The sequence below is a fragment of the Trachemys scripta genome, chromosome 9 (assembly GCF_013100865.1).
Source record: "Trachemys scripta elegans isolate TJP31775 chromosome 9, CAS_Tse_1.0, whole genome shotgun sequence".
NCBI classification, from domain to species: domain Eukaryota; kingdom Metazoa; phylum Chordata; order Testudines; family Emydidae; genus Trachemys; species Trachemys scripta.
Window position 1 is genome coordinate 76,042,466 of NC_048306.1, and position 13,951 is coordinate 76,056,416.

Below are 13,951 nucleotides of genomic sequence, written 5' to 3' on the forward strand. Positions count from 1 at the left end.
GCGGCTCGCCAGGGTAAGCACCCTGGCGGGCCGGCCAGTTTTATTTACCTGCTGACACGGCTGGTTCGGCCGATGGCGGCCCCCACTGGCCGCGGTTCGCCGTCACGGGCCAATGGGGGCGGTGAGAAGCTGCAGTCAGAACATCACTCGCTTGCGCTGCTTCTCGCCGTCCCCATTGGCCCGGGACGGCGAACCGTGGCCAGTGGGGGCCGTGATCGGCCGAACCTGCTGCGTCAGAAGGTAAATAAAACTGGCCTGGCCTGCCAGGGTGCTTACCCTGGCGAGCCACATGTCGAACGTTGCTGACCCCTGCTGTAAGCCTTACTTAGGCAAGACTTCTGTGAGAAGGGCTCAAATCTCATGGATCACACCCATGGGGTGAGGATGGAGTGCTGCTCTCATAGCATTTCCCTCCTCTTTTGGGACCATGGAGAAACTCCTCTCCTGCGCAGGGACTCTGTTGCTGAGAGAAAGAGAAGTGGAAGAGAGGCCCAGCCACTTTCTGTGTCTCATACTGAAGCAATGGATATCCAATAAGGAGTTAATCCTGCTTGAAATAACATTTCCCATCAAGACTTTTCAATTCTGTGTCAGAGGAGAAAGACATACAAAAATGCTGCAACCAGTATAAAAGTGAACTGGGTTCTAGCCATACACAAAATACCCATGGTTTAAAAGCCCAGTAGTCGTGAATCTCAGTTACCCCATTTAGACTAGGGGCAAAATAAATGAGTTTGCAGACCATATTTTTAACACGCGATAAGTTTTCTGCACACAAAAACTATATGCTTTCAGTGTGAATGACTTACTGTAGGTTACGAGAAAACAATCAAAACAAAAAATAGTAAAGTCTTCATGAGACAGCAGCATGTTTCATGTCTCACAAAATGGCAGTTGCTTCTTCAGACAATAGTCTATGTGATATTTAAAGCGACCATAAAAGAAAACAAGATCATAGTAGTTATATAGCTGCAAGCTCCATAGTAGGTAACTAAACTGACATTTTCCTTCTACCATACAGAAGAGAGGAGCAGGTTTCATGGCATCACTATTCATATCGGATCTGAATGTTCTAAATATAAAGTGCAGCATTCACTACTTTGGATACTTTTTTTTTCGGTAAAGTTCTCTCAAAGGGCCACAGGCTAAGAGGGGCATGTTTTATCTTGTAGAAGTGTCACTGTGGGTTCTACTGGGCCCAGTTAACAGAGGAATAGCTCCACAATGAAGAAGAGTAACATCTTTGTCTTTGAGCAGGTTGGGAAGGAGAGCGGCAGGAAGAAGGCCATCTTCATGGACTGTGGGATCCATGCACGAGAATGGATCTCACCTGCATTCTGCCAGTGGTTTGTGAAGCAGGTGAGCAAACATGATCTTATTCAGACAGTCCATATCCAGAATTTTGCTAGGGGTTATATCCTGGCCTACTTCCTTTGCTGTATGGAGTTATGTAGCCTAGCCATGCTCACTTATCAAAGAGTACTACTTGTCACAGAGTACTACTTGTATCCTATGGTGGGTGCTCCACCAAGAGTAGCTAAATATCCTTTCCCCAGCAATTAAATGGAATGTGAAAGATACCTCATAGACTGTAATAACTGTTCTGTAGGAGAGGAGAAGAAAGCCAAATTGGAGACTTGCCCCTTTTCTCAGATGTGGCTGTTGTTCGGGTGGAGTAAGAGAAGCAGGATCTGAAAAAGATCCCGCTGGCTGGGGTTTTGGCCTACATTAAAAGGCAAATTTATAATGAAAAAGATCTTTTTGATCTCTTGGCATATTCTGTGTTAAAGTACTTGTTTGCTGAAGCTCATCTGTATTTTGTGTAGTCGTTTTTTATTACATAAGTGGAGTCTTCAGCAATGTAATGCTGGGACAGAGCTGCACTAAACCAGTGGTTTTCAAACTTTTTTTCTGGCGACCCAGTTGAAGAAAATTGTTGATGCCCGTGACGCAACAGAGCTGCGGATGAGGGGTTTGGGAGGGGCTCAGGGCTGGGGCAGAGAGTGGGGGTGAGGGGGTTACGGCTGCAGGGTGGGGCCAGGAATGAGGGGTTCAGGGTGTGGGAGGGGGCTCTGAGCTGGGGCAAGGGGTTGGGGTGTGAGAGGGGGTCAAGGATCTGGGCTGGGGGTGCAGGCTCTGGGGTGGGGCCGGGGATGAGGGGTTTTGGGGTGCAAGAGGGAGCTCTGGGTTTGGGGAGGCTCAGGGCTGGGGCCAGGGGGTTGGGATGCGGACTTACCTTGGGCGGCTCCCAGTCAGAGGTGCAGAGGGGGTGCTAAGGCAGGCTTCCTGCCTATCCTGGCACCGTGGTCCGCACTGCACCCCGGAAGCGGCCAGCAGCAGGTCCGGCTCCTAGGCTGAGGCGCGCAAGCGGCTCCATGCGGCTCTCGCCCACAGGCACCGCCCCACCCCCAGCTCTCATTGGCTGGTTCCCAGCCAATGGGAGTGCGGAGCAGTGCTCGAGGTTGGGGCAGCGCGCAGAGTCCCACGGCCCCCCACCTAGGAGTCGGACCTGTTGCTGGCCGCTTCCGGGGTGCAGCGCAGTGTCAGAATAGGGAGGAACTAGCCTGCCTTAGCCGAGCAGCACTGCTGACGGGACTTTTAACGGCCCAGTCAGCAGTGCTGACCAGAGCCGCAGCGACCCAGTACCTTACATTCCGCGACCCAGTACTGGGTCGCAACCTGCAGTTTGAAAACCCACTGCACTAACCATACTTCTATGTACGTGTCTCTCTCTTACAGGCAGCCAGGACCTATGGGAAGGACAGGATCATGACACATCTATTGGACAGTCTGAACTTCTATGTTCTCCCAGTGTTCAACATTGATGGCTATGTCTGGAGCTGGACTCAAGTACTACCCACATTTAGTTATTTTCTATCGCTCACCTATTTTAGTGTCTGAAAGTCATAAAGATTTTACATCCCCACTTAAAATAAAAACATCTCTCTAGGACCTTGAAGTTATTATTCCGCTTGGAAATAGTGACCATAATATAATAACATTTAACATTCCTGTGGTGGAAAGAACACCTCAACAGCCCAACCCTGTGACATTTAATTTCAGAAAGGAGAACTATGCAAAAATGAGGAGGTTAGTTAAACAGAAATTAAAAGGTACCATGACTAAAGTGAAATCCCTGCAAGCTGCACGGACACTTCTCAAAGACACCATAATAGAGGCCCAACTTAAATGTATACCCCAAATTAAAAAACACAGTAAAAGAACTAAAAAAGAGCCACAGTGGCTTAACAACCATGTAAAAGCAGTAAGAGATAAAAAGGCATCTTTTAAAAAGCAGAAGTCAAATCCTAGTGAGGTAAATAGAAAGGAGCATAAACACTGCCAAATTAAGTGTAAAAATGTAATAAGAAAAGCCAAAAAGGAGTTTGAACAACAGCTAGCCAAAAACTCAAAAGGTAATAACAAAATGTTTTTTAAGTACATCAGAAGCAGGAAGCCTGCTAAACAACCAGTGGGGCCCCTGGACAATCGAGATACAAAAGGAGCACTTAAAGACAGTAAAGTCATTGCGGAGAAACTAAATGAATTCTTTGCTTCAGTCTTCACGGCTGCGGATGTTAGGGAGATTCCCAAACCTGAGCCGTCCTTTATAGGTCACAAATCTGAGCAATTGTCACAGATTGAAGTGTCATTAGAGGAGGTTTTGTTAAATTAATTGATAAACTTAACAGGAACAAGTCACCAGGACCAGATGGCGTTCACCCAGGAGTTCTGAAAGAACTCGAAGATGAAATTGCAGAATTATTAACTATGGTTTGTAACCTGTCCTTTAAATTGGCTTCTGTACCCAACGACTGGAAGATAGCTAATGTAACGCCAATATTTAAAAAGGGCTCTAGAGGTGATCCTGGCAATTACAGACCGATAAGTCTAACGTGAGTACCGGGCAAATTAGTTGAAACAATAGTAACGAATAAAATTGTCAGACACATAGAAGAACATAACTTGTTGGGCAAAAGTCAACATGGTTTCTGTAAAGGGAAATCATGCCTTACTAATCTATTAGAGTTCTTTAAAGGGGTCAAAAAACATGTGGACAAGGGGGATCCAGTGGACATAGTGTACTTAGATTTCCAGAAAGCCTTTGACAAGGTCCCTCACCAAAGGCTCTTACGTAAATTAAGTTGTCATGGGATAAGAGCGAAGATCCTTTCATGGACTGAGAACTGGTTAAAAGACAGGGAACAAAGGAATTAGGAATTAATGGTAAATTTTCAGAATGGAGAGGGTTAACTAGTGGTGTTCCCCAAGGGTCAGTCCTAGGACCAATCCTATTCAATTTATTGATAAATGATCTGGAGAAAGGGGTAAACAGTGAGGTGGCAAAGTTTGCAGACAATACTAAACTGCTCAAGATAGTTAAGACCAAAGCAGACTGTGAAGAACTTCAAAAAGATCTCACAAAACTAAGTGATTGGGCAACAAAATGGCAAATGAAATTTAATGTGTCTAAATGTAAAGTAATGCACATTGGAAAAAATAACCCCAACTATACATACAATATGATGGGGGCTAATTTAGCTACAACTAATCAGGAAAGAGATCTTGGCGTCATTGTGGATAGTTCTCTGTCCACGCAGTGTGCAACGGCAGTCAAAAAAGCAAACAGGATGTTAGGAATCATTAAAAAGGGATAGAGAATAAGTTGGAGAATATCTTGTTGCCTTTATATAAATCCACGGTACGCCCACATCTTCAATACTGCGTACAGATGTGGTCTCCTCATCTCAAAAAAGATATACTGGCATTAGAAAAGGTTCAGAGAAGGGCAACTAAAATGATTAGGGGTTTGGAACGGGTCCCATATGAGGCGAGATTAAAGAGGCTAGGACTTTTCAGTTTGGAAACGAGGAGACTAAGGGGGGATATGATAGAGGTATATAAAATCATGAGTAGTGTGGAGAAAGTGAATAAGGAAAAGTTATTTACTTGTTCCCATAATATAAGAACTAGGGGGCCACCAAATGAAATTAATGGGCAGCAGGTTTAAAACAAATAAAAGGAAATTCTTTATCACACAGCGCCCAGTCAACCTGTGGAACTCCTTGCCTGAGGAGGTTGTGAAGGCTAGGGACTAGGATTTAAAAGAGAACTAGATAAATTCATGGAGGTTAAGTCCATTAATGGCTATTAGCCAGGATGGGTAAGGAATGGTGTCCCTAGCTCTGTTTGTCAGAGGTTGGAGATGGATGGCAGGAGATCACTTGATCATTACCTGTTAGGTTCACTCCCTCTGGGACAGCTGGCATTGGCCACTGTCGGTAGACAGGATATTGGGCTGGATGGACCTTTGGTCTGACCCAGTATGGCCATTCTTATGTTCTTATGTTATGTTCTTAGAGTACAATACTGTAACAAACTGTTTAATAGACCCAGGATTCCCTTAGATTGCCAAAGCTTCCCTCTAGTGTAAAGTAATGCATGTTGGAAAAAATTATCACAACTATACATACAAAATGATGGGGTCTAAGTTAACTGTTATCACCCAAGGAAGATCTAGTTGTTATTAGGATATTAGGAACCATTAGGAAAGGGATAGATAATAAGACTGAAAATATAATAATGCCACTATATAAATCCATGGTAGACACACATCTTAAATATTGTGTGCAGTTCTGGTCACCCCATCTCAAAAAAGATGTATTAGAATTGGGAAAAGTACACAGAAGGGCAACAAAAATGAGTAGGGGACTGGAACAGCTTACATATGGGGAGCAATTAAAAAGAATGGGGCTGTTCAGCTTAGAAAAGAGACCAACTAGGGGGGGATATGGTAGAGGTCTATAAAATCATGAATGTTGTGGAGAAATTAAATAAGGAAGTGTTGTTTACCTAGTTGCATAACACAGGAACTAGGAGTCACCTGAATAAATTAAGAGGCAGCAGCTTTAAAAACAAGCAAAAGGAAGTACTTCTGCACACAATGCACAGTCAATCTGTGGAACTCATTGCCAGGGGACATTGTGAAGGCCAAAAGTATAACTGGGTTCAAAAAATGAATTAGATAAGTTCATGGTGGATAGGTCCATCAATGGCTACTAGCCAAGATGGTCAGGGATGCAACCCCATGCTCTGGAGGTCCCTAAACCTCCAACTGCCAGAAGCTTGGCCTGGACGACAGGAACTGAATCACTCAAAATAGTCCTGTTCCATTCATTCCCTTTGAAGCATCTGGCACCGGCCACTGTCAGAAGATAGGCTACAGGGCTACACGGATCATTGCTCTGAGCCAATATGGCTTTTTTATGTTCTTGTTCAAGACTGAGAATCACATCATTTTCCATATAGAGGATCATAGGTTTTTTATTTTTAGTTCATGTCACTACCAAAACCTTAGGATAAAATTAACCCAGGTAAAGTAGGAGGGCTTAATCAAAGTCCTTGATACCATATAAGTCCCTCATTGACCTTTTGTGGAGATGGGGAAATGGATGAAGAGGTAACACAGCCAGTCCTTTGCATCTTCTGCTAATCATAGTGGGGCTCTACGCTGGCCCTGAATAGGTTGGTGCAGAGAATCCTATTTAAGTTGGAATGGGATGGCGATACCTGATCCACACTTACACCAATCCAATTGCCCCAACCCCATGCATAGGGGACACCAAAAGCTGTGCCCCTTCTTCAGACAACAGTGGGGGCCGCGCTGTGTTGCAGTCCATGGACTGGCTGTGCGGGGTAGATTCTATCCCCTGCCCCTATACAAGCTTGATTACATGGGTTACATGGAGCAGGGAGTATATATGAATTTCACCCATTAATAATTACTTCATTGCTTCTCAAATATGATAGATTGTTCTAAGATCAGAACAGGATGCTTTCTCTTTGTATTCTCTGCAGCTCTCAGTACTTTATCTGCAGTCACATCAGGCCCTGTGTTTATAGTTACTTGAAACCATCATATACAGCCAGCTGGGAACTGAAATCCAAGCAAATGGGGAGAAAAATGCCTGTTTTAATTGTTCAGTTCTTTGCTAACACATTGTAGACTTGAGGTACAGTTCATGCTTTGGAGACTCAGACTGACACAGGAAAAATTAATTAGCTGTGCATTCCCAGTGGACTGTTTTTCCTTTGACTGGTATTATCTTTTATTTTAAAGATAAAATAAATAAGATGTTAACCATGTAGATTTTAGACAAGTTCTGAATCCATTTTTACTTTTCACAATGTGCCCAATCTGAGAAAATAAGGAAGATGAGGTTTAAATATTTCAATCATTTTGTCTTGCAGGATCGCATGTGGAGAAAGAACCGTTCCAAAAACTCCAGCACCAACTGCATTGGCACTGACCTGAACAGGAACTTTGCTGCTGCGTGGGGCAGTAAGTAATTTAACTAAAATAAAGAAGTTATTAAAACTAATCAGCAGGAGTTGGTTGATGATGTGGGTAAATTGGTCAGTCAATGAAAATGAAGAAGTTTAATAGTCCAATTAACACTTAACTAAATTTAGGCTGTAATTCAAATAATGATAAACTGTGAATACAAATCTTATTTGCAGCTACTGGTTTCATCTCAGATGACCCATGTGATGAAACCTACTATGGACCTGCACCAGAGTCAGAGGATGAGACTAAAGCTGTTGCCACCTTCATTCGTAACCACCTATCTTCCATCAAGGCGTACCTGACCATCCATGCTTATTCTCAGATGCTGTTGTTCCCTTATGGCTATACTTTCCATAAAGCACCTAATCACAGTGAACTGGTATGTAGAGAAAAATAGACCCATGATGAGTTTGTAAGGGCTGAATTTGATCTCACACATCACTGACTTCAGCAGAGCTACTCATGATTTATACCAGGATAAATGAAATCAGAATCAGCTTGGGTAGCTTACTCATGTAAACTTTTGGAAACTATGAATCCAGTCCTCTGAGGCCTGGTCTACACTGGCCGGGGGGAGATCGATCTAAGTTATGCAACTTCAGATACGTGAATAATGTAGCTAAAGTCAACGTACACCTCTACCCCGATATAACGCTGTCCTCGGGAACCAAAAAATCTTACCGCGTTATAGGTGAAACCGCATTATATCGAACTTGCTTTGATCCACCAGAGTGCACAGCCCCGCCCTCCCGGAGCGCTGCTTTACCACGTTCTATCCAAATTCGTGTTATATCAGGGTAAAGGTGTACTTGGATCTACTTACCACCGTGTCTTCACTGTGGTAAGTCGACGGCTGACACTCCCACGTCTACTCCGCCTGTGCTTCTCGCTCCGGTGGAGTGCCGGAGTCGACGGGAGAGCGCTCAGCAGTTGATTTATTGCGTCTAGACTAGAGGTGATAAATCGACCCCTGCTGGATCAGTCGCTGCCCATCAATCCAGCACGTAATGTAGACATGCCCTTAGATATTGAGACCTTCACGTGGGTTCTTGTGTGCCTTCAACTCCCATTTAAAGCTGGTGAAAATTTTTCAACTGAAACTTTTAAAAAAAAATCAATGACTTTTATTAAAATGTAAAAATTTCACATCTTTATTTGCTTATATTTTTTATGGAATTGGAAAATGAAACATTTAGTCAGTTTTTCTTTTTCTTGTTTTCTTTTCAATTTAGTATTTTTTCTTTTTTAGAGGCAAAATAGGAGAAGGAAATAAAGGTGGAAAGAGGAAAGAGGGAGAAATAGGGAAAATAAGATAACTTAGTTTTTTCCATATTCTGTTTTCAACAAATATTGTGAAATATTTCAAATAATCAAAAACATTTCTTTTCAAAACATGTGGAATAAACACAACTTCAAGTTACTTGTGGTTTCCTCCCTCCCCATTATCCAACCAGCTCTGCTCCTGTTATCTACACAGTCATCCATCAGCACCTCAGAGGAGGAGATCAGACCCCTCTCTACATTTGCAGCCAAACTCAACCTTTTCTTACAGGATCGCTGTCAAATTTAACAAGCTCCAAACTACACCCTCTCTAAATGCCCACCCAATATATATATATATATATATATATATATATACCCAGCCCTCCAATGTAAGTGTCTCCTTCAGCTGCTTGCTTAGCTAGGCAATCCAACAACAAAGCCATGATTATTAGATTGGCTAGACCTTTTAATTAGCTGCTTTTGCCCCATTTCTCTATTTGCCAGATGCAGGTGATCATCTCCTGTTAAATATCAGATTTTATAGTAATTGTTCCTTAAGTGAATTTAGAAAGGTGATGGGCTGATCTAGAGCAAGCTCCTCGATAGGGATAGAGGCCTGCTTTCTGAGTCCTTAACCTCTCAAGTAAGACTGCCACAATGGCATTTGTGGTTTGGACATGATAGGAAATATCCTAAATCCACCAAATGAAAAATAAAACTCGCCACTAAACAACAACAAATGTCTAATCTTTCACTACTCTACCAATTTGTGCCACATTCAAACCAGTGATTTAGGCCTGAGGCACTACTGCAGTTTTATTCCAAGTTAACTCCAAAGGAGTAACACCAATGCAGAACTGGAGTAATACAAAAGGATCCTCATCCAATTACCGAGCCCCTCAATCTTTGTAATCCTTCTTCCAAAAGCTACTGAATGATGCCACAGAATAAGTGATTCCTTGATGAACATTTCCTTGGCCACTTTTGCTTTGAACTTAATTTGTAATTTAAGAATAACGTAATCTACCCCCATTCTTACAGTATCACCTGCCAGATGCCATGTGTGGAGATGAAACTCAATCCCGCTCTGCTGAAATCAATAGCAAAACTCTTGTTGATTTCACTAGGTGCAGGACTGAGCCCCTAGTTACCAATAACAACTTTTACACATAAGAGCCAATGTATCTTTCCATAGTTATGATGTAATGTTCTCTGAGAGTACAGGCAGAAAGAGGCAGGAATGTTCTAATTGTTAAGAAGACAGACTTTGTTCACCAAACAAATATGCTTTCATGGCATTTGCTCAAAGTATTTAAATCTCCAAACAACTAGCTCTCCTTTTCATTCTCTCTCATTCTTCCTTTTGAAAACCAGACTGAAGTTGCAAAGGCAGCCGTGGAAGCTTTATCCAGCCTGTATGGTACAAAATATGAATATGGTGCATCGGCCACTCTAATCTGTAGGTATCTGAATCCATTTTCTTTTACATGTATTCAATTGCATCTCGTTATGAACACAAACCACTCATACCAAAGTTGTTTAGTAATACAGGGACTTGCTGCCCCTTCCACCTCCAAAGAGAGAGGGAATAAAACCTGGGAGACTCCCAACTGGGGGCTGGCAAGGTCAAGGCAGTGAGGAGTGTTGCCTCTGCATACCATACCTCACTCCCTTCCCTGACCGCAGGGGAGATGCTAAATCTGTAGCTGGGGAGGGGATGGTCAGGAAGTGTGGGGTGGCTACTCTCTGTCCAATCGAACCTGTAGGACATTAGTATTAACCCCATCAGCTTTAACTTTAATTAAATGAACTTTCCTGCTTTCATAGTTATCCCTCCAGAGGAAAATTTTCTGGAGCAAGGTAAACTCTCTGATAGCCAAGAAGGCAGAAGGGATCAAAGGGAGCCAACACACGCACGCACACACACACACTTAATGTGCCTTATCTTGCTGCCCCATCTAACACACACACACACACACACACACACACACACACACACACACCACTTAATGTGCCTTACCCACTGGAAGATAAGGATTTTCTTCTCTCCTATATGGGAAAGACCCATGTAAAGGACAGTATGTTCCTCTGGTCCAGCTCTCTCAGACACAATTGTGCACAGTGTTTGTGAGATCTATAGTTGGATCTGATGGAAGAAATACAGCATGAAGGCCAGGTTTTGCCATGTTTGTCTCTACCTGAGAAGAAGAGTGGAAAATTACATTAAAAATTATAATAAAGAATGCAAATTCACCAATATTTTGATCACCTAAAAAGGAGCCGGTTTAGTGCACAATTGTCATGCAAAGATGTGAGGTAGCCAAATATAATTTTACAGCAAGATTCAGGATCCAAAATGTATTTTGGCCAGGAAAGACATTTCACTATATGCTGCTAGCATTTAAGTTTGCAAATTAAAGCATAGTAAATGAGAGAACCCAAACACCCTTGGCAAATAAATTCACTGAGCAAAAGCTTTTTTAAAAAAAATACAAAGGAGTTCTAGGCTGTAACAGCAAAGGCCAACAGTTCAAGTGGGCTGTTTACTTGTTTTATTATTTACGTTTACTATGGTAATGATTGGAATTAAAATGTCAATTTTGCAAGCCTGTCCACCATAAGGAACATGGATCGTATTAGTGGGATACTGTCAAGTATCCAAATAGGTTTTCTTTTTTATGTAACTTTCCACTGTTTGTAAAAAAGTCTAGAAGCTTGAAATCAACATTAGTTTTATCCTTTTTATTTGGCAAATGCTGATTTTGTTTTCTTACTGCATGTAAGCCAACCTACCATCGTTTGCTAAGTGTGTATTCTTGTCATCAGCATTAGCAAACTTGTTATGAAGATGTCAGCATGGTTTTGAGAATAGGCTCTTCATTCAGTCTGGTGAATCAAAACATTACATGGTCTTGCATGAAAACAGAGAGGGTGGTACATTGAACTATGTGACTTATGATTTTGCTCTGGAGATTATATCTTTCAAACAGAAAGCTTGTTTTGGCACATGATGCTTTTTAAGCATCTATCTGTTAAGTCCTTGCCCAGTTCCAGTGGAAAACAACACAGTAAACACTGCAACTGTCACTCATTCCACCAGCGTTAGAAAAATCAGACCTTTTCCTGCCACTATCTTCAACAGTATTTCCATAAAAATACTACAGTATTTCCATAAAAATTGTGACCCAAATTCTTCCTCTTGTCATTATTGGAAGAGTAGCCTCCCACTTTCCCGTAAGTAGACACTATACCTTTTCATTTGGTTTTGTTTTAAATTCTTTTTAGACAGAAGGACTTCTTCACTATCTCTGAATGAATTTGTCTTTGTTTAGATATCATCCTATTGTTACACTTCCCATATTCAATATGCTTTTGGTCAAAAGTACTGTTATTTTAGATTAAAAGAATAACACAGGAAATGAAGTAAAATCTCTGAGCCAGATCCTCCCCTCATATAGTTCAGTCCTTTTACTTACTAGTCTAATACATACTCCTGCAAGCTCTTCTGGGCAGGGACCTTGTCCTCATGCTTGACTACTAAGTGCCTAGCACATTAAGGTGCTATATACACAATAATAATAATCTCAATGACCTCCCCATCCCTCTGACACACACACCCTTCTATTTAAAATGGTTTTTTGCCCCTTTTCTCCTGTCACTATGTTTCTGTAGTACCAACTAATTATGCCAATATTGTATGTTTTACAGACCCTACTTCTGGTAGCTCTGTGGACTGGGCTTATGATGAGGGCATCAAATACTCCTTCGTCTTTGAGCTCCGTGACAAGGGCAGATATGGTTTTCTCCTCCCTGAATCTAAGATAAAGTCAACTTGTAAGGAGACTATGCTGGCAGTCAAGTCTATTGCCAATTATATCCTCAATTATGCTTCATGACTCTTGCCATATGTACAGAGCATATTTTGCTTTCAAATAGTTAGAAATTTATTCCCTTCAGAGCCACTTTCAACCCATAGAAGAAAAAACAGTACCTATTAGTAGCATTTGCTGACCTACCGCTGATATTTACAAACCAATAAACAAGTTTTTAAAATAAGCCAACAGAAATTGAGTTCAAGAATAACACTAATATTGAGCATAAGAGCACTTCTCATTCTTAAGCCCAGATTCAATAAGGTTCTTAAGCATGTGCCTAAATTTAAGCACATGAATAGTCCCATTGAAATCCATTAATTAGTAGAACTGGTTGAAAAAACAAAACATTTTTAAAAAGACATTTTCCCCCATTTTTTCTGGAAATTTTAAAATGTCCAACTCCCCTTTACAGGTGAGGAAATTGGGATACAGAGCATTTGGGGCACCTGTTTTACATTAATTTACAAAAAAAGTCAACTAATCTTTCACTTCCAATTCCAGATTTCCTGTATTTTATTTTGCGCCTTGGGCTATAGGAACCCACCCATATGATTTTTAGCCTACTATGAACATAAAACAGTTAGATTAATGGGCCCAGCTGATTCCCTCCACTTAGGTGAATGGCGAAAATCCAACGTGGGTGGAGTTAGGATGACCAGATAGCAAGTGTGAAAAATCGGGTCAGGAGGTGGGTGGGTAATAGGTGCCTATATAAGAAAAAGCCCCAAAAATCGGGACTGTCCCTATAAAATCAGGACATCTGGTCACCCTAGGTGAAGTGGAGCCCCTTCACTGTTGGAGTGAGGGAGAATCATCTCCCCAGCATGGGACACAGTGGAAACTGTTACACTGGTGTACCAGGAGTACCGAGCTCCTTGGGTTTTGAGAGGGAACAGCTGGGACAAAGATGCTTTCACTAACACCATCCCCTGTTGGTCCTGTGAATAACCACATGAATATCCCATTGAGAGTTAATGCTGCCTCAGGCAATGTAAGATTTCGGGGCTATTTTGGTTTGCATTTGGTTGGTCGATGGAAGGGCAGCACTTCAAAAACAATGAGTAAACTGTATCAGCTTTGAGACACTCCCCCGCCTCCCTGCAGCTGTCCACCCAGCATGGTGTCTGTGCTGGGGAGACATAACAGTCATCCACATACAGGAAGCCAACACAAACACAAGAGTAAATGTAGAAGAAATCAGACCAAATGAGTACTGAGCATACAGCTCACTGCAGTGCCCTATACCCTGGCACCCCAGGATCTCAACTAGTGGAGCAGGAATGTGATATGCTAGGAACAAATCACTGAGGACATGCAGCCAAGTGCAGTAACAGCAGGGGGAGTTGCTCCCTCAGTATGTCCATGTTGTCCATGTTTTCAGTCGCTTTGTTACTGAAGTATTAGCTATAAGAGAGAGACAAGGTGGGTGAGGTAATATCTTTTCTTGGAACAACTTCTGTTGGTG

General features: G+C 42.2%; 1 protein-coding gene across 2 annotated transcripts in view; it reads left to right on the forward strand.

Moving 5' to 3' along the window:
* Window positions 1–12,785, forward strand: part of LOC117883374 (mast cell carboxypeptidase A-like) — a 21,761-nt gene extending 8,976 nt beyond the window's left edge. The window contains exons 6-11 of one of the 2 annotated variants that reach the window (XM_034782636.1): window positions 1,258–1,359; window positions 2,740–2,850; window positions 7,252–7,342; window positions 7,522–7,727; window positions 9,986–10,070; window positions 12,320–12,785. In XM_034782636.1, the coding sequence (XP_034638527.1) occupies window positions 1,258–1,359; window positions 2,740–2,850; window positions 7,252–7,342; window positions 7,522–7,727; window positions 9,986–10,070; window positions 12,320–12,507 (783 nt within the window). In that variant the 3' untranslated portion in view covers window positions 12,508–12,785. Of the gene's footprint in view, window positions 1–1,257; window positions 1,360–2,739; window positions 2,851–7,251; window positions 7,343–7,521; window positions 7,728–9,985; window positions 10,075–12,319 lie in introns of both variants that reach the window. The other variant, XM_034782635.1, reaches the window with a different exon arrangement.
* Window positions 12,786–13,951: the final 1,166 nt, after the last annotated feature.